Source organism: Carassius gibelio, chromosome A1 (assembly GCF_023724105.1).
Source record: "Carassius gibelio isolate Cgi1373 ecotype wild population from Czech Republic chromosome A1, carGib1.2-hapl.c, whole genome shotgun sequence".
In the NCBI taxonomy this organism is placed as follows: Eukaryota; Metazoa; Chordata; class Actinopteri; order Cypriniformes; family Cyprinidae; genus Carassius; species Carassius gibelio.
In genome coordinates, this window is record NC_068371.1 from 24,948,959 (window position 1) to 24,976,111 (window position 27,153).

The following is a 27,153-nucleotide window of genomic DNA, read 5'->3' on the forward strand; positions in this document are numbered from 1 at the left end:
AAAGCGCTTGCCCGTGACATGAAAAACTCACCTCAGACAGGTAAAAGAACTAGCTCTCAGGAGCGTTTGATGCTCTTCTGCGGGTTTTGGCACAAGCTCACAGCTGTGGCACACCTGTGGAGAACTGTGCGATGGACAGAGCTCGTGAAAGCCGTTTATTATCTGAATGACAGAAGACTCTATCTGCGCATCACGAGCTGAGACGGGCAACAAGGTCTTATTAGGTGCGTTCATAAATAAGAAGAATTTTGATCGAAAGAACACGTTACTTTAATGCCCTGCCCATATGAAATGTATAAAGTTTAATGAAGTTCTGTCACGTTTATTTGCCTCAAGTTCCCAAAGGTATATTGTTATGCTCAGTCACAAAATGCTTTTCACAAATTGTTAAAATGTAATCACTACATTATGCAAATTTTGCGTTAATAATTAGTTTTTTGCAACACTGTTTATTTAATTTGAAAACGAGGATATATGTGATACAGAAGTAGAGTCTGCTCAGCAAGCTGCAGTTGCAGGCGTGTCCATCATCAGCACCACGGTTGATTTCAAACTGGCTAAAATTCCTGCATCCAAATGTGCATGTCAGTGAAAACATGGGGTAGGGAATATTAATAAGCTCAATTCATTTTAAAAGCGTCCCCACAAACAAAAATCATTTTAAACCAGCCTAACGTAGTTTGCTGGCCTTAGCTGGATTAAACTGGTCTCAGAGCCTGGCCAAACAACTGGCTAAACAGCCTTGCTAAACTTATTCAGCATGTCTTTTTGAAAGTGAAACTAGCCAACAGACCAGCCAGGTTGAGAGAGCAGCAAACAGTTTTGCCTGGTTACCTTTATAAATAAAGTAATTTATCGCATTGTCTCCACAATGATATATGACTGAGGAAGTCAATCAACCTAAATAATCAGTCACTCAGAAATTTTTGATTATTTAGTACAGAAACTACATTGCGTTGAGGTGGTGGTCGCCGGGTGATGGTGGGGGTGGTTTGCAGGAAGCAATTATGGAAACAGGGGCACTCCTCAAGTACGGGGTCTGGGTTATAGCCGCATTATAGAAGAAGACACTTCGAAAGAGGGCCAGCCTAAATAACCTGCCGTCATCACACAGAACAGCTATAGGCTGCCCAATATCAATATTTGAATTGACGTACTTTACATATTGTTTCAAAGTCCACACCGGTGTAGCTGGAGAACTATGCTATGATAAAGAATACAGAATATCCACAAGACTGTTTGAAAATCAAATTAATTTATTCGAAAAAATAATATAAGACTATATCCAGGGTAATTCAGGACACAAAATGAGAGAGGGCGGTAAATTCCTTGTGACACTGTCTCCTTTTGATCTGCGTCAATGGCCCCTGTCTTTCAAAAAAGAAAAAAAAAATATATATATAGACTTAAAAACAACAGATGTATTCTAGGTCGAGCTAGCCTTTTCCATGCCCGACAATAAACGTTGTTATTAAACTAAAACCAAAAACCCAATTACTTAAAACATTTGCTATAAAAGCGGAGACCTTTGGGTTGGTAATTGTGTTTCTATTTTTTTTTGAGCATCATGGCATTCGCATCTGCTTGACATTCATGTCGACGCGAGAGACTGCGTGAGAGAAACAATAGGCTATTAAAATACTCAAAAGGAAAATTCCCAGGAAAGGCAGCATTTCCAAAATATTTCAGATCAGCTCCTGCTTTCGGTATTAGGTTTTTGCTATAATAGGCTAATTCTCCAAAATATTTAGGTTTCATTATATTTCTGTGTTTTTTTTATATTTAAAATAAAATAATAAAATAGATATATAATTATTATTATTGATTGATTCTAATAGTTTTAGAAGGCTGCGGTTACCATTTCTCCGTCATCGCAGCGGTGTCGAGATCACGAGGTCTTGGTATTTTCCGCGCGGTGTCAGGTGGACCAGACGCGAGGTCAGGCGTCAGAGAGGCTCGCGCTGTTGTTCAGCCAGTTGTATTGATGAAATGCAGTCATAGCGAAGGCAAGGACTTCATCAATCATGCCAAATTATAGCCACAACTATGCCATTAGACCTGAGAAACATAACGTCCCCACAGATAAACAACATTGTAACGACACACCCCTGATAAATCCATGGATATAGCCTAAACGAAAAAATAAGGGCATGGCATGCTATATATTGCAAAAATAAGTGTGCTTTGATTAAATAAAACTTTTATTGTTTTCACTATTTAACTTGTTGATGATGACTTATTCGAGGTCGGGAAAAGTAATAAAACGCATCACATTTCCTAGATTGTTTTATTAGAAGTAAGGGGAAACCGGAGGTTATCACTTTTTTACTGTTTGTCAGAGTAGGTTTATTTTTGAAAGATAATTTATGTGCGATTTACTAAAAGTTTTAGCAAAAATAAATAAATAAAATAAAATAATAATAATAAAAAAGGCCCGCAGTTTTTCTTTTTTTGCTGTTGTTATTTTAAAAAACAAATGTATAGTTCTACTAATCGTATAACTGTAAATTTAAAACGCATGAAAACTCGCCCCATACTTCACAGTGCAGTCTTTTCAATTAAATTTATCAGGTTCTTGTATTCATGCTTAAATCTTAGTGTGAATCAAGTAAATTATCTAATAATCACATACTTTTTTGCTTCAAATGAACAGGGAAACGATAGGCTTGTCTTGTGGTTTCTTTCCAATGCTAAACTGGAATTATGTTTTATATATATAAAACAATTACATTCGATGCGGTAATAGGTGTGTCTGACCAGTAAATATCTGGTAATTTCTAAGAAGAAGTGGCCGAATATAGATTGTTTGAATTAATTTAGTCGCGTAATTTCTTTTTCTTTTTATTAATTAAATTGACGAAATAACATTCCTAACATAAGTTAGAAGCGTAATCTATAGGTTGTTCAACACGTGAATATTATTAGGCTATTGTATTCCCCCCAATCAGTGAAAATGAATATCTTATTTAATTTAAACATGCATTTTTTTATGCTATGGATCGGTGGACACAATGAACAAGTTACTATGCAAAGAGAGATTTTCAAAGTTTTATTTTTTATTTTTTTAATACAGACTATAAGTGCGTTTATCCAGTGTTATCATATTAAACATTCTTTCTGCAATTTAACTACAGTTTAGCAGAATTGTTTAAATAGAATTGCATATGCTGGATAATTACAGGGGCAGATGAGCTGTAATCTGTTATAAAAATTACAGTTAATTCAGTACTGAATAATAATTGTCAGAATTATGTAGTTGTTGCCATAACATTTCACAAATAAATGTGGCAGCAGTTTTCTGAGTGGTTAGGTATTCATAGTATTGTGACATTGTAAATATGCCAAAAGAAAAAAAAAAGTGCAAAAGGAGAGAATTTACTCTTTTACTTAAGGGAAAGACCACAGCTCTTAGTTAAAATCCTCCAAAATTAAATATAATGTTTATAAATCTCTAACTTAAATATATACATTATGTGCAAATAAAATGTCCAACATTAAACTATGCAGTGTGTGTGAATAATAATAATTTTACCTATTATTGTGTACATATTTAGTATTTTATCAACACTATTGGCACCCAATTGTAGTAAGTCTGAATAAGAGAGAAAAAAAAATACCCACATTTTTGAGCTGGGAGTACATTTTCAACTAAAAGACATGATGTCCAATGAATTATTTGAGAAATAGAAAAGGCTTGTCTCGAACATACTTAGATGTTTAGAAGAAAGCGATCGCTGACTTAATTCGCTTGAATATGAAGTATGTGTGTATATCATTAGTATGATTGAAAAATTGTCTAACAGAATGTGATGAACAACAACACAAAAAATAATGTAAAAAAAAAAAAAAAACTGTAGAAAGGAAGAGGACCAAAAAAGGTACCAAACCTATGAATTATACATAATAAAATTTCAGTGCATATGTCTCACAGGATTTCAATCTTCTCAACGAAGATGAGACATGTGACAATGCACAGACACAAAGCCTCCTAAAACAAGAAAGTAGACACAGAATTAAAATAAAAAATTTGTTTGTTCATAATCAGTATTGTAGGTGTGCTGTTTTAGTCTGTCAATTCTTTAATATCACAGTGACTGTAGACTGAATGTCTCAGACTTGCCTGAATTTTGTAGATATGGCAAAAAAAGCGGACATTCATTTGATTAAGCACGAGAGGTTTCCAAATGATGAGAAAAAAGTTGTCTTTGTAAATATGATGCAAGCCACATCAATTCTACATTCAGCTTTAACTGATGTAATAGCTTATCTCATATATCTTCATGTAGCTACATGGTTTTGCAGGTTTAAGCGCTTTGTGGTAGATAAACCTTGTCGCTACCATTGCTAGCCTGCTAACAAATGACTTGCTCTGCTGATTCTTCACATTGTGGCCGTCCTCCACTCCTGTGCAATGCAGCACATCATATCAAGGGCTTCACTCACAAGACTTCAGTTTTAAATGACCTGCAGAGTGTTTCTTCCAGCTTGAAGCAGAATCCTTTCCTAGTGCAGTCGCTGAAGTTTTACGTGCCAGCAGTCTCTCTCTAACATGTCAAGCGCTGTAGTGCCTAGGCCGCCACGTGGCCGATCAGATAGATGTTGTCATAGAGGTGCCCTACAAAGTCCTCGCTGATGTTCTGAGCAGCCCGCCGTGTGTTTCGGATAAACTCCCTCTTGGACATCTTGTTCTTTACATGAGGGCTGGTCAGATCGATCGAGAGAAGGATGAGGGAATAGCACAGAACGTACACTGCATCTACAAAAAAACAGAAGAGAGAGGTGTGTTAACTACAGTACTTTACTAAAACCGTAAAAAAAAAAAAAGAAAAGAAAAAAGAAACAATAACTGAAATAAAAGATATATGTATATAAACTTTTTATTGCAGCTGTCGAGGCAAAATTATTTATAATAATTTTTTTATTCCTTATTTATATTAATGCAAACTGTGATTGTCTATTTATCCTTATATTTTAACAGACAATGTTGGATTATTTAATTTACTGGTATATAAAAAGTTTGTACACATGCTCTTTAGTTGCTGTACACATAACATTATAACATTTTCACTCGAGTTTTTGCCTTTATAAATCCTAATTTTCTCCTCATGTTTGACACAGGATGAAATCCATTTAATTTATTATCAAATCTGATTGTACATGCATTTTATATATGAGGACCCTGCAGACGTCGGTTTAAATCTTTAACGTTACTATGAGAATGTACAGATCAAAAAAAAAAAAAAAAAAAAGGATGGAAGAGTGAGTTCTGTCAGTAATTTATAATAAATCTTGTACAGTAGCACAAATGCACTACAAGTCACATGTTATTGCAGAAGATAACTCTGACTGGTTGGACTCAGAGTTGGGTCCTCATTTGCTAACACTTTAAGCCAGCAGGCTTAGCACAGCTTTAGAGAAAAAATGACAGTGTTAGTACAAGGATTTCTCACATGATCATGCAGATAGATCTATCGATCATTAAAATATGGTTGACAAATCAATACATGACAATACAAATCCTGCAAACTGATTTGTATGGACCAATAATAGAACCAGTATTTCAGCTTTAATTTTTGCTCCAGGTAATAATCAGTGTATGTCACTTGTGACCTGCTGAGACACCGGATGATCAGCAAAACAAATCATGATCTTGATGTCACCATTACACACAAGATCACTCTGTAGTACTGCACTTACCAGGACTTAAGCCCACTTCCTGCACCAGAGTGGGGTTGCAGGCACAGAAACGATGAGAAAACTTAGTGATGAGGGTCTCCAGGTACTCGCCCCTCTCCTCCGGGGCATGAATGTGTCTAAAGAAGTCTCTCAGTGCATTAGGGAGGAACTGGTTACTAAAGTTATGAAGTGTGACAAGCTCATCCAAGACATCTCGCCTGCAAACACAGCAGTTTTACATTTGAATTGTTATCAGCAGCAGCGGAAAAAAAAAAACTAAATTTGAATCTAGATGTTTGTAGTTATTATCAGCTGTACATTATTATTTATTTATAACGTAAATTTGTGTGTGTATAAATATATGAATTGACTGTGCCCTTATTTGTTTTCCTCCAAATATAACCAAGGTTCATGGTCTTGATGTACATAGCTTGGTCTAAGTTATAAAACTGCAATTCTTCTACATTAATAAAATATATGAATAATATATAAAAAAACTAAAAAAATAAAAAAAAACAATAAACGAACCGTTCATCAAGATAAATCTGCAGCATCTTCCAGTTCAGCATTCTGGTATAGAATATAAACTTGGCAATTTCCTTCGGGTGGTCCACAAGAATACCTCTGGACATGAAGTAACTGACACCCTGAATGAAAGAGCCCACATAAAACAGGGTGAGGGGATTAGGAGGAAAAAGAGAAGGAGGGGGAATGCTTTTTTACCAGACACCGCAGTTTAGTCCGGAGCAAGGCTATCGCATGTCCTTTAAGTGGACAGCTAAAGCTTTGCTAATCTAACCTAAGACACGAGCGAGGGGGAGTCGAGACATTCAAATGCATCTTTGAACAGAAATGATGTTTTTAGAGCAGCTTGCATGAGAGAAAAGCCATACATTTAGTTTTAATCCGGGTTGCGGTCAAAAAGCCTATGTCATGCACCATTATTCATTCTACGTGAGCTTGTAAAAATAATATATTTAGTCTGCAGTATGAACATTTCTGGGTTATGTGGGAATTTACAGGGTGGAGAAGGAAACAGTCATATTAATCATAGATATCTGGTCAGAATTGTATTTCCAAATTATATTGCGGCTATGATCATTTCTCTGTTTCTTGCCCATTTAAACATGAAACGGTTTGGCCTCAAATTAAGAAGACATTATTGTGGCAAGACAGAACAAAAGCTTGTATTTTTTGTACCTCTTGCGGGTTGGCGTTGAAGGTTAGGCTTCCTTCATCTAACTCCATGTAGAGTTTTCTATATGAAAATCCAGATGGAAGCCTGCGGTTGTATATGGAACAGTGACCCCAAGTGGACTTGCACAGACTAGAGGGCAGACAAAGAAAAACAAGAACATGAATTGGAGAAATGGCAAAATATAAAACACTTTCTTCATTAGTGGAAAAATATATTTAATTATTTATTTTAAGGTCAATAAATAAATAAATAAATAAAATTTGTGTAAACTATGATACATTACAAATTTTGGTTTAAGTTAGATTTAAACAAAATATATAATAATAATAATAATAATTTTATTATTTATAAATGAAAATATAAACATAATATAAACAATATAATGCTTCAAAAAATTACTATTTCAAATAAATGCTGTTCTTTAGAATTTTCTATGCATCAAGGAATCTTGAAAAATCATCACTGCGTGAATGTATCATGATTTCCAGAAAAATATTAAGCAGCATATAATATAATTAACAAAAGTCATTATTAACAACAGTGCACCAATAATAGACAATTAAGCAGCAAATCAGCATATTGGAATGATTTCTGAAGGATCACGTGACACTGAAGATATCCTTATATCAATAAAATATTAATCAATATTTTACAAATATTAAAATAGAATACATTTATTTAATTTGAAATAATATTTTACATTATTACTGTTTTACTGTATTAATTAAATCCTTATTGAATCCCTTTTTAATTGCAGCCTTGGTGAGCATAAAAACATTCTATCAAAAACATTTTCAAACTTAATTAATTAATTCTTCCACACAATTTGTTGTAGTTTATTTGTCTCTTGCCTCCCTTATACAGTTCTCCTTCCATTATAATTGAGAAAATATTTGAAATACGTGGAAGCTAAACACATCACTAACCCCTGCCACAGGTACTCATCATTGCCCAAGTCCTGCCACACACAGGAGGCCAGGCACAGGTCGGTAGCATTCAGGTAGGAGAGGATGGTGATGCTGAGTTCAGGAGGCAGCATCTCAAGATCGATGAAGCCCTGCTCCTCTTTGCCCTTGCGGACGCGCAGCAGGTGGCTGATGTCGGTGCTGGACACCTGGCACTGTAGTGTGCGGCGCTGCTGCAGGGGGTCAGCCAGTGGGGGCCCCATCCTCCGGCCCCGCTCTCTGTCCCGCTGGAGGAAGCACTGTTCACTGTACTGCTGCTGCAGCTGCTGGTTCCTCGCCACCCTCCACAGACCCTGACCCATCTGCAGATCTAAAACATTTTGCATTTGAGTGAAAATTCAATAAATATATATGTCCTCAGCCCTTAGTATCAGTATATTACAATTATTTCTGAAGGAACATGTGACACTAAAGACTGGAGTAATGATGCTGAAAAGTCAGCTTTGCCAGTTTCTGTGCAGAAACTGCAGATCAGTAAATTAGTACAAAATTCAGCAGATCAGTTTCTGTTTTTGATTTTATATACATTAAGCAGCAGAAGCTGACCTAATCTCAGCAACTTGAGACATTTGATATGGACAGGCAATCCTGCATTTATTTCATGTTTTGCTGAAAACACTTGTATATGATGTGATCTCTATTTGTATTTTTATTTATTATTAAGGAAAAGCTTTGTGTCTAAAGCCTTTCATCTGTCTAACTTCTGTTCCTATAAAATAAACCAGTGTAATCCAGAGGCCTCAAGCTCTCTGCACTTTATTCTTGGTTTAGATCATTCCGGTTAGGTCTCTGAATCCTTATCCCATCAGAGCAAAACAGCCCTAGGAAACAGTTTTTAGTGCTAGTGTGCAGTCAGCTGGGAAATAAAACCCCTGATGGCAGCTTTATCTTCACTGCAGTAGCACTAATCCTCTCGTAGAGATACACATTAAGCCTATTTATGTGGCCCTGTCTGACTCCCTCCAAGGGCCTTCCTATCTAAAACATGTCTCTATTTATGAGAGGCCTTGTTATTTTTGTCTTTAATGACCTATTGAATGCTCTCTGGTTGTTCTCCTTGTCGCAGAGCCTCTAATATGGCAGCCTTACTTATATGAATTTGACATATACTTGCTCAGAACTGATGTAATGCCACTGCCATGCTATTTGGCATTCAGTAGGAGGAGCTTAGGTATTCTTAGACCTGCTTAAAACATGGACCAGAAATCTGAACAAGGTCAATGAACTTTTACAAACAATTTTCCTATGCTTTGCCTAAGGACAGGAGCGGCTCAAAAAAAAAAAAAGTTAATATAATAGTTATATAAAGTTAGATATTTAACATCTCTTTTTCTGCAAGATATGGTGGATTAGTTTATCTAACTCTTGTTGTGTTTTTATTAAAAGTGAAAGTAAACAGGTCTAGCAGCACCATGCATGTTCTGTTTGTGGTGCTCTATTTACTGTAAATTCTGACAATACAAATGACAAGCACAGTCATTTTTATCTGAAAAATACATTATTAGTTCAGTTGATTAAGCAAGAAGTACTTCAAAAGTAGTATAAACCCATGACCTAAATTTCTGTGTTTTGTATATTAGTAGCCTTTCAGATTTTAGCAGTAACAAAGGAGAACTCACCTGACACATTACATAGGTGTACAACATATAAACTTAAGCTCTGAGACGTTATATATTAATCAAATACATCTTATTTAGGGCTTCACTCTTTTAATACTGAGAATGTTATGACTGACATACAAATCGAGGTTTTCTGCAGCTTTTCTTTTCTAAGAAAAGGTTTTTCATCATGTTTGGGTGAAGCACAAAGTCCCGCCTCGCTCTAAAACAACTGGTTGAAATTCCAATTTGACACACAAACTCGAACTCTGATTGGACGTTGCGCAAAATGACGCATGAAACTCTTCTGTTTTTATTTTTGCAGCAAAGCAGCACCACCTACCTCGGTGTATAGAAATACTTCTACCGCCGCCGCGACGAAATTACTTGCTGATCTGCCACTGTCCCACGGATGAAATGATCACAGTCCTTCAACAGGAGCCCAGGACAGCCATCTCGACAGCTCCACCGCTGCGCTGCTGATCCTGTGACACGATCATTCATCAGCTCCTTGCTCCTCCTCGTCCACTCCGGCCAGACTCTGACGTCTCTTGTTATTGGTGGAAGTGACGCAAATCTCTCAGAGTAAATGTACCACAGATACATACAACAGGCACTTTCGATTTGAAAGTTTTTTTTTTTTTTTGTGTGTTTTTTTTTCACCCTGTTTCTTAAAATTCGTCTGCTTTTTTTAATAAAATAAAATAAATAAAAAAATAAAATTAATACATGAAATCATAGAAACAATGATTAAATTAATAAAATAAATACAAAAAAAATCACGATTTATTAAATACGTGAAGTAATGAAATAAATACATTATTACAAATTGCCATTACCAAATTTGTAAAAAAAAAAAAAAAAAAAAAAAAAAAAAACCTTTTTACTGTGATGGAAAATGTTTAAAAGAATGAATCGAAGGCGTGAATGTGTTGAAGTAAAACACTGGGTTGAACTGGACGTCGTCTCCGGTGCATAGAAACCAATCACAACAAACCCGACTATTTCAGCGGTAAAAACAAACACGAGGAATAACTCTGGATTACAATAAAATTCAACTATCGGTAAGACACAAAGTTTTTAATATATTAAAATGGCTAATCAGGTTACGAAATATAATAACGTAAATCTAGATTTAAGTTACGTTACTTGTTTAAACAACATGCCAAGATATGTTTTACATTGTGTGTTCAGGTCAATGAATTGTAAGTTGACAGCGGTAACTTATGCATTTAAACATATTCATAAAAATGCAATTCCTGATGAAATCCGTCCTGGCCATGACAGAGATGAGCACTGGTGATCTGATCTTGAAGGGTGGTCTGAGAAAGCTGGAAGCGTCTCTCCGTTCTCTGAAGTATCCTAGAGAAGTGGACTATCAGAGGTATGAAATATGATGCATGTTAAAGAAAGAGTAACCAAAAATAAAAATTATCTCTTTATTTACTTAACTCGATGTTTCTGGAATCTAGAATAACTTGATCATACCTGTGTAAAATGACAAAAAAATGATCAGAGTGAGCATTTTTATAAATATTAATTATTGCGCAGCATTCATGTTAACGCTGTAAAAGGTTATTAAACAAAGGGAAGTAAAAGGAAGTATTGAAAAGGAAGAGGAAGTATTAGCTGGGGGAGGTAAGGTCCAAGTGCTTGATCAGCTGTCAAAGAGACAGGCTGAGCTCTTCATTGTGGAAATGGTAAAAAAAAGAAAAAAAGTGTGATATGGTGTTGTTCTTATAGCCATGTCATGTATTGGGTCACACAGCATCAGTTTAGCAGAATTAATGATTTGAGCTCCACTGATTAGAGCAGGGATCTCCAACCCTGCTCCTGGAGACCTAACATCCTGCAGACTTCAGTTCCAACCCTGCTCCAACACACCTGTCTGTAATTATCAAGTAGCCCTGAACACCTTGATTAGCTGGTTCAGGTGTGTTTGATTGGGGTTGAAGCTGAAATCTGTCGGATGGTAGCCCTCGAGGAGCAGGTTTAGAGACCACTGGATGAGAGTCTGGGCCTCTGCACAGGATCTATTACAGTGGTCCAAAATCTAATTCTGCTGCATACTTGCAAACGTGCTTGACGAGAGGGTGCATAATATAGGAAATTAAATCCAAAATGTTGGTTTACCTTGTATATCTTTGCCGTTTAAAGCAGGATTTAGCCTCTGTTTTTTCCATGAACCTCAATTAAATAGTACCCCGTCTAGTAAAATTTGACCACAGGGATAAATCCTAGATTTTGAGCAGATTAAAAAAAAAAAAAAAAAATCCTTCACTTCACAGGACACTTCATGTTCCCAATTCCTCCCCCAATTTTTTTTTGGCTTAGGTTTTAAGCATCTTGACTCATAAACATCCAAAATGGGGCTCTGCCAGTGTTTCATGTCCCATACTTTGTTTTGAAGTTTGGAAAGCTGCAGATTTGTCCGGAGCCTCTCCAGTGCTGAGATATTTTGTAAACAGGCTTTACAAAAAACAGCTCCGTTTCGCCACCAGGATCCCAAGCTGCACATCAGATGCTCAGTGAAGAGGTTTTGATGTGAGATCCATCAAACAAAACCATGCTTCTGGAAAAAGACAGATACATGTGGCTTCTATGTGCTGGAGACGGTCCAGAAAGATGACTTAATTGGTCTCCAGCACCACACTCAAAATAGCTTGCAGACAATTTAGGGCTATTATTTTGTACTGCCATGTAATAAATACATGTTTTTGTCTTTATGTGGTGTTAATTTTGTGACACTTTTTAGTGAGAGGTTTGTCAGTACCAGTGCTTCATAATTTGATGTTGTGTTTTACTCTTCCAGTCTGGCAGTGGGAGATCCATCAGCTTGTCTTCCTGTTGTGAGCTTTGCCTTCACGTCCTTTTCCCCCTCCCTCACAGAGCACCTGGTTGATTATGGCGTGGAACTAACCGGAATGAATGATTTACGATTCATTGAGAATGTTTACAAGGTGAACTGCATTAACCATATATTATATATTTTTTTAAGGATCTTATGTATTATGTATATATGGTACATATAGCCTTTTAACTTAACTTAAATATTTGAACACAAGAATCTCCCAAAAATGAAAATGAATTTATTTGTTCATGCATTTTTTTTCTCTCTGCAGAATGCAAAAGAATGAATTTCAAAGAATGTTGTTACCAAACCAAATGTTGTTTTGCTGTTCATTGACAAAAAGAAACACAGGAAAACGTTGTTTCAAAATATCTTCTTTCATATTCCACGGAAAAAGACATTTTCATTTGTGAACTATCCCTTTCAAATATATTAATCCCATTCACGGCTTAGGCTTGGGTTTATTGGATCATTTTTATTCGAAATCCACAAAAGATCTTTATTAACATGCATTTTTTACCCCCCCCCCCCCCCCAATTGGTTTTTTATTAACCGTTTGCAGTTTCTTTCAAGAGCTGGTGGTTTTATAGAATATATTGTTTTAAATAGTTCAAAGTGGTCGCAGTTGCTTTGTCTCATTCCCGAGGACGGAAAGTTCATTTAAAGAGGTCAAACAATATAGAACTATGAATGAGTTATTGATAATGTTTTTCACTCCGCATTTAATGAGGTGGATTTCTTTTTGACCAAGCAATTTCACATGTAATGAAATTCACAAAGCCATGCTTTGTGCTGCCTGTCCTAATAGTCTTATTTATTGGCACTGTCCCTGATCTGGGAGGGTTTTACCCCCACATCAGAAATGCAGGGCTCTCCAAAGCTCTGTGATTCAGAGCATCTGTAGACCTATTCTCCTGCAAAGCATTCAGATGTTCAACTGGCAGCTCTTCTCCAACAAGTCTTGAGTAATTACATTTGTCTGCTCGCATCTCTCCCCTGCAGTGAGAGAACCAAAAAAAGGGGGCAGGCCTTCATGTTGGTCCAAGTCGTGTGATCTCAGTTTAACTCCAATCCGATTCTGTACCTTTAGCCGTGGGACTGAAGCGCTGGTCTGTCTTTCAGCACTTCCTTCTGTTCATTGACCTTTTATGCCGTTCTAAAAGAAATCTGGCCTTCATCCCAGGATAATGTGCAGCTCGCATGAAATATTCTGGGGGGAATAAGTGCTCCCATCATATTACCTTGAGGACATTGGTGGCATTTAGCAGGAAAGTGGTGTTAAGCAGTTTTGTCATATTTTTCCATTCTTCATTTTCCCTTTGTGCTACAGCTCACTGTTTACATCTGGCGTATCCCTGAGATTTGTCTTAGTGGCTCCTCTGGAGTAACCCCCGAACCAGAAATTCTACAAATCCAATTTTTGTTGTGGTTGTGATTTTAATCCACTTAGGGGAGCATTTCCTTTTAAAACAATAAAGCGTACAAATATTAATATTTCTTTTATTTGTTGGTTTGTTTGTTGTATCTGCATTTTCATGTGAAAATCTCTTAACATGTAGGTCTTGAGGGAGGTTTTCAGCTACAAGCCACTGTTGACCAAGCAGCAGTTCCTTCAGTTTGGCTTTGCTGAAAGGAAAGTCCTCATTCTCTGTGATATCATTGGCCTTGTTCTCAACAAACACAAAGAACTCACTAAAGAAAGCAAGGTATTTCAAAGATTTACCCATGCAGGTTTTCTTATATAGAGATTTAGTACCATTTCAGTTGTTGGCCAATATTTAAACATTTGATATTATCTATTATTTATTAAATTCAATTCAATTTATATGATTTATTTTAGTTTTTGTGTGTGTCATTTTTAATCTATTTAGATAGAATTATATTATAATATAATATCAGACATTTATTGTTTATTGCCCATAATGTAAGTGGAAAATAATTCTAATTATTATATTATATTATATTATATTATATTAGTAGAAAAATTATTATTATTATTATTTTTAAACAGCATGTCAGTAAGGGAAAGAGAAGGCCTCAGTTCAAGAGCTGCAGTAAAAATGAGATCCCTTCTGCTGAGAGTAACTCACTGAGGTTAACAGCCCTGACAGTAAGTGTTCATGTTTCAGACAATAGACATAATTTATTTTATTTGATTATAATAATATTTATTATTATTATTATTATTGATGTTGTTTCTGTCCCTCTTAGGTACCTCAGAAGCAGCCACTGGTAGAAAGGCATCTTGGCAGCAGCTCAGTACCGGCTCAGATCAGATGCTCCTCAGAAGAGCAGCCACAGCAGGGTGAGGAAACAGAAAAGGACTCGTCTCAGCCTGCAGATTCCATTGTGAGAATGCGCATCCTGCAACACATTTACACAGAGGGAGGTGCATGAGAATCAACTAGTCAAAGTACTCTGTAATCATGGTTGAAAGAAAGTGTGAAACACTACGAGAACCGTTGTTGGTGACAATGGTTCTGATTAAAACAAAATAGAAATTCGACATTACTGCTGTTATTTTTCCACCCTAAATGTTTTTGGGGAATCATTTCGAGATCTCACCTACACAGTTACTCAAAATGCCGGTTCCTAGAACTAAGAATCTTCTGCAAAGTTCTGAGTTTGTTCAGTCCAATCTAATGCACAGGCTGTCTTGTTAGGAGTGTGTTTTAGAGAGCCGGCTGTGGGGTGTAGAAGCAAGTCTTCTGGAGAGTGTTGGCAGACTGGAGAAGCGACTGGCCCTAACGGAACACAGGATTCATGCTCTGGAGAAAAGCTTTGCCGGCAAGATTATCATTGAAAGCAGCCAGTGGGAGAGTTTGGAGAGTCGTGTGCTGCTGCTGGAGACCAGGCTGGCACTGACCTCAGCACAGGTACAGGAGTTTTACATCTGTTTGGAGGTTAGGAGCTGTAAATTTGAATTTCTATTGCAATTGTAGGATAATGCTGCTTTCTCCCAAAACTCACTTTGATGATGAAGTTTGCATTGCTTGATGAAAAGCAGTGACATTCTCCAGCGCAGTTACACGTGCACTAGCAAAGCTCTCACATGTGTTCGTTTCAAAAATGGGAAATTCATTTGGAAAATGCAGTATTTTAGGAAGACTGGAAACCACTTTCTTTCTTTCAACAAGCCAAATGCCATTATACAGCAACTGATGTGTTCAGGAAAGAGAATGTCTGTGTTCACGAGCATGCTATTTTAGGATTTGTTTTAAATGACAAGATGATATTGCAGAAGTAGTGTATATGAGATGAGTTAATGTGATTTATGGTGCTTACGAAACAGTTTTCTCTACTTCTATAGGGTCTAACTTTAGGAGGTGATGTCCTCAGTACAAACAATGGTAGATTCAAAGAGGACACGGGTACTTGGCAACATTTTTACTTTAAAATTGAAATAATTTAAACAAACTATACATTCCTTAAATCTAAAATTGTTAGCATTTTCCATTTGTATCTGTGTTGAAGTATCTGCAAGTGGCATTTCTACTGTGATTCATCCACCATCTGACATTAGTGATAATGGACACACTTCAGCCAGTTCTCCTCCGACCGCTCCCCAGGTGATCATCCATCCATCCATCCATCCATCCATCCATCCATCCATCAAATTTTCAAGAGAAGTTTACTAACTGCTATATATTTTTTTTTCATTCTTTTTTTTTTTATTTTTTAGAATTTTAAAGAAAGGCTGGACAGAATAGTTTACATGTAAGTGTTTTTTTCATATAAATATTTTAGAAAGGCTAGTGATTTGAGTGTGATAAAGAAAAAATGGTCAATTAGACACAGGACTGCACATCAATTTTGCACAACATTTTTTTTTCTGTCCCATTTCAGGATGAAGGATACATCTAACATTCTGCCAAAACCGAATCAACGATGTCAATTTGATCACAGTCCAGAGAAACTTATTTTAAAGTAATACAATTTCTGTCATTTTTTACTCACCCTCATATTGTTCCAAAATTAGTGTGATGAAGACTTTGAAAAACAGACCAAAACTGATTATTTAAAAGTCTTGCCTAACACCGAAGGGTTATGGTATGGTGGCACCTGTATTTCGAATAAATCGGATGGAAACTTTTTATCAGTCATCATTGTTTTTGTTTTTTTTGCATGAAAAAAAAAAATCATTAGTGCCACATATGGCACCATATTTGATTGAGAGTTTTCAGAAGTAACAGATTTTCACTGAAAAACTCTTAAATGTATGTTGGTTTCTCACACAAAGGTGTTTATTATAATAATAATAATTATTATTAATAATAATAATAATAATATAATTGTCAATTTGTTAATTTTGTAACAAAAGAAAGAGCTGTGTGAAAGGTTCCACTGAAAAAAAAAAAAAAAGACTGAGGGAGAGAATGCTTTTTTTGGGATTCTGATTCTGAACGTGATAAGTGTATTGTCCTCTAGATGTCACTGCTACCTAAGTAAAACCCTTTCTTTTACTGTGGTAAAACCCAATGGTAAATTAATTCATGGCGCCCTCTGAAGTCAGTTTTCTGTATTGCACTCGGTCCTGAACGCAGCATCAGTCCATTGTCAAACAATAGCTGAGCATTCACTTGAATATCAGATAAAGTAAAAGTGTGTAATGACTGGATGATATCTTTTATTAATAATAATGCCATCTATTTGTTCTTGTTCCATTCTTTCTTTAGAACATGCTCCAAAATAGAGAAATAAATCTGAGTGTATGAAGTTTATTTAGAATTTCCCTCCTGACCAGTTGGGTTATGACACCAATTATGTAAGTAACTGGGATATCACAATCCAAAACTTCCAAATGTTTTTTTCCACTATGTATATAAACCTTGTGGCTCTGTTTGTTTGAGCATCCTGTTTACAGCATAGGCTCAACCAGTGGCACAGGTTTTGGACGTGTCTCTGTGTACCAGGGCATGTTTGTGAAACTTAACATATGGGTCACTGTGATTATTTTCTGTTTGGTGGTGTTAGTAGCAAAGAAATAATTGACCTGAGAAACATTCTCTTGTTCTGATCAAGGGCCACTTTTCCCCCACATTTTCCCCAATTTTACATGGAGTTAAATAGTGTACTTTAGGCGACAATGATCAAAGCAAGGGATCAGAAAGGGAATTAAAGCAAATTTCCAAGTTATGCGTCGCTGTTAGCAGAATTCAGGAATCCTTGACTCCTTTTTTTTTTTTTCAGGAATAACTGGCAAAACATGTTATTAATATTTGTTAGTAATCTGAGCACATTTCAGAGGTCAGGTGACCTTTGGATGGTCTGTTGGTGTTGGGTGTCATTGTACAAGATATCACATTTATCAGATTAGATTGCATTAAAAAAAAAAAAAAACCTTAAGATCTGGCTTTGACCTAGAAATGTCTCATAACAAGACATCAAAGGTCTGACTTGTTGGTCTCACAGGACAACTTAACCCATCTCATATTTCTTTTTCCTGTACAAGGAAATGATGTAAAACCGTTTTTCATCTGTGGACTTTCTCTCTGCAGTTGACAGCACAGAGTGGGTCACTGACCTCTGTATGTTCTTCCAGACGTTCCCTTCAGTACCCTATATACTGCAGACACTATGAGAATCACTGTTGAGATCAATCGGACCCAAAATAATCATGGAGAGGAAAAGAAAGGTCAGGTGACCTTTGTAATTATGTTGCAGGAGAGTGTGCATGTGTTTGTGTGGTTGGTCAACAGAGCATTCCTGTGACTTTCTTGTATGTATGTTTGGTGTGTGTATTTAATAGGAGTCAGAGTTGGGAAGGATGCTCAGACATATGGTTTGGGACCTGATGTCTGAACAGCTGGAGCTCACTAAACTGAAGGGGCTGCACATTGTCTCCAATAGCCACAGGGTTTTGCTGATGCCTGCATATGGGTCACTGATGTGTTTTTATTATTTTTAAAACAAAAATATATTTAAATGCAATGTTTGTAAATTGCAATACAATTTATTTAAATGTCACTAAAATTTTCACTAAATGTTTAAAATGTTAAATTTCTGGGCTAAAATTCATCGTGAGATATATACACACACACACACACACACACACACGTATGAAATAAAGACAATCTATTTTTTCTTACATTTTAACAAAACTGCTTTATTTTTTAGTATCTGAAAATCTGTAAATAAAATCCCAAAATTTCCAAGAACTGGGCAGACAACTACCTTTTAAAGATGTGTTCATGTTCATATATGTCACTGACTCATATCCTGACCTTGCAACATAACATCATGTCTTGGGCCCCAGAAACCCCCTGTGGAATCAACTGGCCTCTGATAGGGGCCAGATGTGAATAGAAAAAGGCTAAAAAAAAAAAAAAATCTTTGCTTTGCTGTCCTTGTGACTGCATGCAGGCTTTTCTTTTCTCTTCGTTTCTTTTCCTTTTTTTTTTAATCAGTCCTACTATAAACAATGTAGTTTTTAATGGGTTTATACAACAAATGTTTTTAGAATGTAATTCGGATTTTTCAGATAGAAAAAAAAAAAAAAGACATTTTAGTAGCAAGTTAATTAGATGTACCAGTTAAATATATATTATTTTAAATAAATTGTGTTCTTCTGAACAAAGAATCCTGAAGAAACAGTATCACAGTTTCCAAAAAAAAAAAAAAAAAAAACTGTTTTCAACACCGATAATAATATTTCTTGAGCAGTAAATCAGCATATTGGAATGATTTTTCGAGGATCATGTGCTGAAGACTGGAGTAACGGCTGCTGAAAATTCAGCTTTGACATGACAGGAATAAATAATATTTAAATAGAAAAGTTATTTTAATTGTAATAATATTTCAAAATGAGTTTACAGTCTTGGAAATCATAAGAGGCTTCTTTAAAAAGCATAACCCCCCCCCCCCCAACTTTTGTAAGACTAGAACAAACATCTCATCTTATTTCATTAAGCTCATCAAATCTCCATTCCATACCATCAACTTCTGTTGTTTGTTTGGGCTAAACTTTAGAGCACAGGAACATTTTGACTTGGAAGACCGAATTGAGTGAAAATAAAGTCTCCCACAACATTCAAGACAATTAGTCTTTTGCAGTTTTTGCCCGTTGCTTGAACACATTTTGCAAAACTTCGCTCATGGTGCCAAAACTCTACACACAAGTAAACATGACAGAACACTGGGAAATATACCATTCACACCTGTGTCAAATTGAAACTCTAATATCAAAAACTAACATTCCTTTGTCAAAATGTAACTCTGATGACAAAATGACACATACTTGCATCTTATGCATACACTTTCAGATCAGGGGGAACACACTAGTCTACTTTATATAAAACACTGCAGTCTTTGATTTTCACTGTTTATTCAGAAGGCATGTTTTCAGGATGCACATTTTCAAACAACCAAAAAAGCAAATAGGCCTGCTCAATATTGTACATTGTAGCACTGTACATTCATGAATTCAGACAAAGCAAAAAATAAAAAGTACTATACTGTAAACACAGAAAATCATGGCAATTGTGCATTCATGGGCTCATGGATCCCGCCATCTGTTGGCCTCATCGACATCGCAAGCAATGTCTTCTCCCGCTAGGCACCAGGGAAAATATCAATATTGCATGTCAAAACAATCCATGGATTGCTGTCACCTGAATGTCACCAGAGTTCCATTGCCTGCAAAAGAGACATGCGGGCGTGTGGGTGGACTCTCTGCCCAGCTTCCCTCACAGTCAGGCCATGGTTGATGACATGGTCCACCAAAGTTGCTCTTATATCATCAGAAATAGTGGTCCGTGCATGGCCTCTTCGACCTCCTCCTCCTCTCCCTGCTCTTCCTCTTGCTCTCCCTCCATCCATGCTTGCAAAGTTCTTGAAATGGCTAAACTGAGGGCTTTTTGTAGCTGTCTGATTGGTGTTCAGTTTTGCAAGTGCAAGTGCCTTCAGTTGTGTATTTGAGTGGTAGCAATTACCTAATGTGTATTGTATTTTGGATACATGTGTTTTCCAAATGGCACTCTGAGATTTCATTTTTTAAACGAAGTGTCTTATGAAATAGAGTGTAGTATGCAGGACCAAGTGTGTTGCATATAGGAGTAAGTGTGTTGCAGAATTGCAACTAGAGTGCAAAGCAGTGCTTTTGTTTAAGGTATGGGTACATGTGTTTGAGGTATGGTAACAAAAGCTTCAAGTTGTGTTACTTTAGTCTAAGCATGGGTTTATAGTGTTCAAGCAAGGGGCAAAAACTGTAAACTGGGAACTTTGCTTTACTTTTTCGACTGTAACTGGATAGTTTGGAGCAGGACCATGATGTAATGTGTTACAATGATGGTTCCTAAATGAATATGAACAGATTGCAATAATAATCCTGCTCAGGTCTTTATTTTAAGAAAAGGAAAGTGCCAATGAAAGATGAGAACAGGGTTCCATTCATAATGAATGTGTCATTAGGTTTTGTTGATTGGCCATTGAACGCAAGGCTCTGTTTCTCTCCAGTGCTGTTGTAATCCCCTGCTCTCATTAATCATTGTTCTGAAAGAGGGGTGGGGGAGATGAGAGAAACGACTTGGTGAAGTGGGTGAGAGGGAACACTTTTTGCATTCCTCCTCTTTCTTAAAACGTGTGTGTTTATGCAAGCTCCCCTCATTCCATTCCACCAGCCTCACCATCCCAGATCCCTCGACATTAGGTTCACGCTCACTCCTAATTAGCAGGATCTCATGCATGTCTATGAACTCTTTACCTTCCTGATTAGGTTGTCGCGGCCATGCAGGCATCTGCACCTCTAGAACAGCACAAGGATAATTGAGCTAATCACTCAAGTTAATGAGAGTATTTTTTAAGGTTGGAGGGCATAAGCAAATGAGATGAAGAGAGTGAAATGAGAAAGAGATATAATTAGCATCACAGACGATTTTACTTATGTCCTTGAATTTCAGCGATATGAGGATGTATTTAAGAAGTTAAACAGAATGTTCTTAGATTTTTTTCTTGAAAGGTTCTCTCGAAGTCATGAGCATACGTTCTTCCAATAATATCAATAGAACATTTGTTCAGAGTTATCTCATCTTTAATAATGTTCTCAAAAGTTAGTGCAAAATTTGATTCATACATCAGTCATTAAAAGTTATTTTCTGAGGTGTATTAGCTGGACTATTTGTTTCAGAACTGTAGAGAACATAAAAAAATTACTCTCCCATATTATTTGCCAAACGATAAAATTTGAAAGTTCCTTTAACATTTTATGACAATTGCATAACTAAGGAAAACATTCAAATGTTAAAAAAATGTGATGTTTTGAATGTCAGAGAACAATAAAAAATAACATATTCTAAAATATACTGAGAACTTTGGAGAAACATTCTTAGAATTTTTTTTTTTTTTAGCTTAATATTGTGAGTTTTAGTTTAAATGTAGAATATTTGCAGATGTAAAATGAAGAACATTTACAGTATTAATAATGAAGCTAATTGCATTACATGATCATGTTTCCTTATGGGCTAAATATTTGTTCCAGTAGGAGGCTCTTTTGCTAACCCCTTAAATTAGCCTTCATTGTATTTCATAGTTTTGTTCCGAAAATAATTTCCTCTGAGTCCCTTGGTTGCAAATTTACACCACTCTCAATGCTTGTTTTCTTTGCCAATAGGAGGTGAGTTATTATCCTTGGCCAGCAGCCAAGACCTCGTTGCCTGCCATTCAAAACAGTTTTCACATGCTCATAGGAAGCCCTACAATAACATCTTATCATTAGAAACGAGCACACATGCAAGTATTTGGGCCACTTGGCTCCCCTGATGTAAAATAAACACTGGGGTTGTAAACAGTGATACTTTGCTGAAGTCGCTCTGTGCATACCTCTTTTTCTGCGCAAAACATCTTTCAGATATAATTTCAAAGTTTTGCCTTCAGTTTTAAGATCTCAGATCATCTCAAAATGCCCTGCTCAGATTTCAGGTTGCTCTTACAGTATTTGGCGCAGTGTGTAACACCAGCAGAGTTTACAATGCCTACAGATACAATCCCAAGAGACCATCCCTGTTGTGTTTACATTGAAGATATCTCCTGTATGCACTACTGGAGCTGGCAGAAAATAGAATATTGTGTTAGATTTTCCCACCATAGTCCGTAAAGAATATAAACACCGCTTGCTTATCTTAGATTTGTCTGCCTCTCTGCCAACAACAATGGCATGTTTACAACATTTCCTCTTCCCTCTGACAAGGGAGGACACTTTAGAGTCATCTAGAATTTTGCTTCTTAGAAATAGTTTTTTTTTTTTTCAGCTACTTTGTGACTTTTCACCTAAAACCTCTTTAACTGTGTGTGTGTGTGTTAATTCATGTATTGGTTTTATGTTGAATATTATTTTGGTTGCACTTTATTTTACAGTACGTGTACTAACATGTACTTATAGTGCACTTACAGTGTATCTGTATCTAAGAAAGTCTGTAACACAAGGTAACTACCATGGGAAGGGTTAGGTTTAGGGGTAGGTTCAAGGTTAGTACCTACTTATTACATAGTTATTGTAATTACTATAATAAGTACATAGTATGTACATGAGGAACAGGACTGTAAAATAAAGTGCTACCATTATGTTTCTAGCCTGTGTTATATAGTAACTAAATAGTAAATAATAGTATTCATAACCCATAACTTTTTTACTTTTTATTTTCTATTAACAATATATTTTAGGCAGCTTTAATTTAAACTGTAAACTGATCAAAATACAAAATCAAAACTCCTGTTTTTTTTTTTTCTCTCAAAAGAAAGTAAATCAAACATGAAGTAATCATATAATGAAATACTAATCAAAGAAATAATTGAATATATTTCAATATAAAGAATGGGTACTACAATGGTTGTTGGCTCCATAGTGAATTGCTTTGTTTCACTCTTGTAAGTTACTTTGGATGAACGCATAAGTGTAGATGTTAGATATATATATATATATATATATATATATATATTATTATTATTATTATTATTATTATTATTATATATTTATCTGTATGGATATGGATCTGTATATATATATATATATATATATATATATATATATATATATATATATATATATATATATATATATATATATATATATATATATATATATATATATATATATATACAGATCCATATCCATACAGATAAATATATATAATAATAATATATATATATATATATATATATATATATATATATATATATATATATATATATATATATATATATATATTATTATTATTATTATTATTATTATTATTATTATATATATTTATCTGTATGGATATGGATCTGTATAATATATATATATATATACCCTTAGTGCCAATTGGGCATTGTTTAAATGTCACAGCCTACCTGAGCATTGTTTCTGACCATGTCCATCCCTTTATGACCACTATGTACCCATCCTCTGATGACTACTTCCAGCAGGATAATGCACCATGTCACAAAGCTCAAATCATTTCAAATTGGTTTCTTGAACATGACAATGAGTTCACTCTACTAAAATGGCCCCCACAGTCACCAGATCTCAACCCAATAGAGCATCTTTTGGATGTGGTGGAACTGGAGCTTCATGCCCTGGATGTGCATCCCACAAATCTCCATCAACTGCAAGATGCTATCCTATCAATATGTGCCAACATTCTAAAGAATGCTGTCAGCACCTTGTTGAATCAATGCCACGTAGAATTAAGGCAGTTCTGAAGGTGAAAGGGGGTCAAACACAGTATTAGTATGGTGTTCCTAATAATCCTTTAGGTGAGTGTATGGTCCCATTCTAAAAAATAAAAGTGGAAAAGCAATGCTGAAGCACTGTTAAAGTTAATGAGATAATTATGTGATTAATTAAGTGCTGACTGAGCATTAGTGATGAACACCTGACAAGCAGAATCACTGAAGAAAAGAGAAACACAAGATCTACTGACTTTAACCACAGCCTTAGATAAAATCAACTGAAATAAAAGACAACACTAAATCTCTCAAGATCTCAGCAGATGATGAACGAACAAGTCTACATTAAATAGCATCACCAGCTTCATGCATTAACCACTGAGACTCTAAAACAGAAGTTCTTTATTGAGAATTACAACAGTTATTTTTCTTCAGTGATTCTGCTTGTTATCATCAGGTGTTCATCACTAATGCTCAATCATCACATAATTAATCACTTAATTTTCTCGTTAACTTTAACACTGCTTAAGTTTAAGCTTTAACAAAAAAATGGTGTTTATCTGCTTACCCCCAAGGCATCCAAGATGTAGGTGGCTTTTTTTTTTCAGTAGACCACAAACAAAACGTTTTAAACCGTTGCAGTCTGTGAGTCAAATAATGCAAGTGTATGGGAATTACGGCTTTGAGAGTAAAAAAAAAAAAACATACATTACACAAACAAAAACAAATTAAACCCGGCAGCTTGTGATGATACACTGATGTGTAAAGACACGAAACAATTGGTCTGTGCAAGAAACTGAACAGTTTTTATATCGTTTTTTTTCCCTTATTATTATTATTTTTTTTACCTCCAGATTTATAAGTGTATTACTGCCACATATCTCTCAAATAGACCAGACACTTTGTCTACAATCTCAGTTAGGAGTGTCAGCGGTCCATTTGTTTGCCAATTTTTTTTTTTTTTTTTTGCCCAGTAAATTACACCCAAATCATTTAGGCAAATAAACAGTGAAGTAGTGGATGTAGAAATCTGGACAGAATGACACTCCCAAAGAGATGTGAAAAACAGCCAAACAAACGTTGACAGATGTTGTTAGAACGTGGTACCGGTACTATCCAGATGTACACCGACACTGTGGGACTCAGTATGACGCATCAGCTGCCTCAGTGTATATGAACTAGACACGATTTTAAAAAGGAACTTTAAGCATCTACTAAGAATTCACAGGGAAGTGTTTTCAAGAGCAGATCCTTTTGAACAAACTCATACATATAAAACACACTACATTAAGTCACATGTGTATCTCTATATATTTGAATTATGTATGACTTATGGTATGAAAGTATGAGAAGATATAAATGACTTAATTACATTTATTTTTTAAATAGAATTTGTCCTGAGGAGGGGCGCCAATAAACTATCGACACGCTGACAACAATTTGTTTAAAACGACCTGCATAATCCCGGATTACTGGGTTGAGTCAGTGATTACATCTATCATTCAATATAACAGCCTGTCTGAGCCTCAGAATTCTCCCTCTCAATCACTGTTTAATTAGAATGATAAAATAATAATTTATTTATTTTTTGCATATCAAGATACAGGTGTTGGTTTTCCTGCTGGGCATCATTGCCTGACACACCTCCTCCGGTGCCTTTTGTACCGTGACACCTCACTGAACACTTCTGTGAGCCTTAACGGGTCATCAGCTGGGGACCACCTCTCATCGACGTTTCGCTCCTTTAACCCCAGTACGTCTCGTGGTGGCGGAGCGATGGCAGGGATCTCTCCCTGCCACCCCCTGCTGATGCCCTAGGTGTTTGCCCCCCAACCCTTCTCCTTCCTCCTTAGCCACAGCCAGAAGCTGCCTTTCTCTGCCTCCTCTGCCAGCTCTTTCATGGCTTTCCGATGCCTCGCTCCTGTGCATCCCATGTCGAGGAGTAGGCGAGCGGTTGAGGAACCTACAAAGCCCCTACACCCCACTTCCACAGGGCAGATAACGGCTTTCCAGCCCGCCTCCCTGCACTCTGCCGCCAGATCAGAGTACTTGGCTCGCTTCCGCTCATACGCGGCCTCCACACCCCCCTCCCATGGTACAGTGAGTTCCACAAGGAGGACGGTCTTGCAAGCCTTTTGACCACATGAGGTCGGGCCGCAGGGATGTTTCCACTATTTCCCTGGGGAACTGGAGCTGCTTTCCCAAGTCGACCCTCATGGTCCACTCACTTCCCGGAGAGAGGAGCCTTGCTGTTTCTCTCTGGCGGGAGGGTCTGACACTCTCTCCAGCCCTCGCGAACTGGATGGAATGTCGTCCTCGAGCGGAAGGTCTACTATTCGCCTCCTTTCTGCATGACTCTGACACCTCTGCTAGCTTCTTCAGTACTTGGTCATGTCGCCACCTATAGCGACCTTGGGACAATGTCGTCGTGCAGCCCGACAGGATGTGCTGGAGGCTTGTGTTACTGGTGTCACAAAGGGAACATGTCTCTTCGCCACCAAACCATTGGTGGAGGTTTCGGGGACAAGGGCAAGGTGTCATAGGTTGCTCTGATCAGGAAGCTGAGCCTAGCTTTGGGGATCTTCCATAGGTCGGACCATGACATGGACCTGTCTGTGAGACCTTCCCATGACGTCCAACGTCCTTGCTGGCCCTGGGACACCGCTTTAGTGTTAAGGCGTTCTTTAAGGCGTTCAATGAACTATATTATCAAAATGGTCAAACTACTAATGATGGTACACAATCCTTATGGGAATAAAACATGGTTTTTCCACAGTAAAAGTGTAGTAACCATGTTTTTCGGCGCATTGATTACCATTTGTATAACCACAATTTTACTACAAATACCATGGTTAAACTATGGTTAGTGTAGCAAAACCATGGTTCATTTGTGGCTACCATGGTTTAACTACTATGTGTTAAATCTGCTGTTCGTCTTCTTCTTTTGGTCTGTGACCAAAACCTTTGCAGAGATCACACACAAAATTGCAGAGACCCAAGGAAACACTCAACCTCTCTCCTTTCTTAGAACTATTACTCATGGAGGAGTTCCAAAACACTCCAGTGAAACTTACAGGGGAAGATTTCTGCTGCTTTCTGTTTGATTGCACATTGTTTGCCAAAGTGAACATGAGTTACACGCACCAGGGTCAGGAAATAACCAAGGCTTTGGGTAAAAAATGTTAGTGAAAATTTAGTATCCCTAACACCATAGTGAGATAT

General features: G+C 36.6%; 2 protein-coding genes across 13 annotated transcripts; one reads left to right on the forward strand and one right to left on the reverse strand.

The window, feature by feature from the left end:
• Window positions 1-3,036: 3,036 nt before the first annotated feature.
• LOC128016485 (F-box only protein 8-like) lies at window positions 3,037-9,994 on the reverse strand. Its single transcript, XM_052601017.1, has 6 exons — window positions 9,781-9,994; window positions 7,801-8,149; window positions 6,877-7,003; window positions 6,205-6,323; window positions 5,698-5,894; window positions 3,037-4,756 (listed from the first exon to the last, which is right to left on the reverse strand). The coding sequence occupies exons 2-6, from the start codon at window positions 8,139-8,141 to the stop codon at window positions 4,569-4,571; spliced, it is 972 nt and encodes a 323-aa protein (XP_052456977.1). The 5' UTR covers window positions 8,142-8,149; window positions 9,781-9,994; the 3' UTR covers window positions 3,037-4,568.
• Window positions 9,995-10,369: 375 nt separating this feature from the next.
• Window positions 10,370-18,312, forward strand: LOC128016495 (centrosomal protein of 44 kDa). Of its 12 annotated transcripts, none has more exons than XM_052601057.1 (14): window positions 10,370-10,501; window positions 10,725-10,821; window positions 12,250-12,397; window positions 13,848-13,994; window positions 14,300-14,398; window positions 14,500-14,637; window positions 14,952-15,164; window positions 15,599-15,659; window positions 15,763-15,857; window positions 15,971-16,005; window positions 16,135-16,215; window positions 16,965-17,053; window positions 17,787-17,923; window positions 18,038-18,311. In XM_052601057.1, the coding sequence occupies exons 2-12, from the start codon at window positions 10,727-10,729 to the stop codon at window positions 16,987-16,989; spliced, it is 1,137 nt and encodes a 378-aa protein (XP_052457017.1). In that variant the 5' UTR covers window positions 10,370-10,501; window positions 10,725-10,726; the 3' UTR covers window positions 16,990-17,053; window positions 17,787-17,923; window positions 18,038-18,311. The 12 variants fall into 12 exon arrangements, with proteins under 12 accessions (XP_052457017.1, XP_052456989.1, XP_052457007.1 ...); XM_052601029.1 differs by having other exon boundaries at window positions 10,384-10,501; window positions 10,632-10,821; window positions 18,038-18,312; XM_052601088.1 differs by lacking the exons at window positions 10,370-10,501; window positions 10,725-10,821 and adding exons at window positions 11,543-11,560; window positions 11,848-11,981.
• The last annotated feature ends 8,841 nt before the right edge of the window (window positions 18,313-27,153 follow it).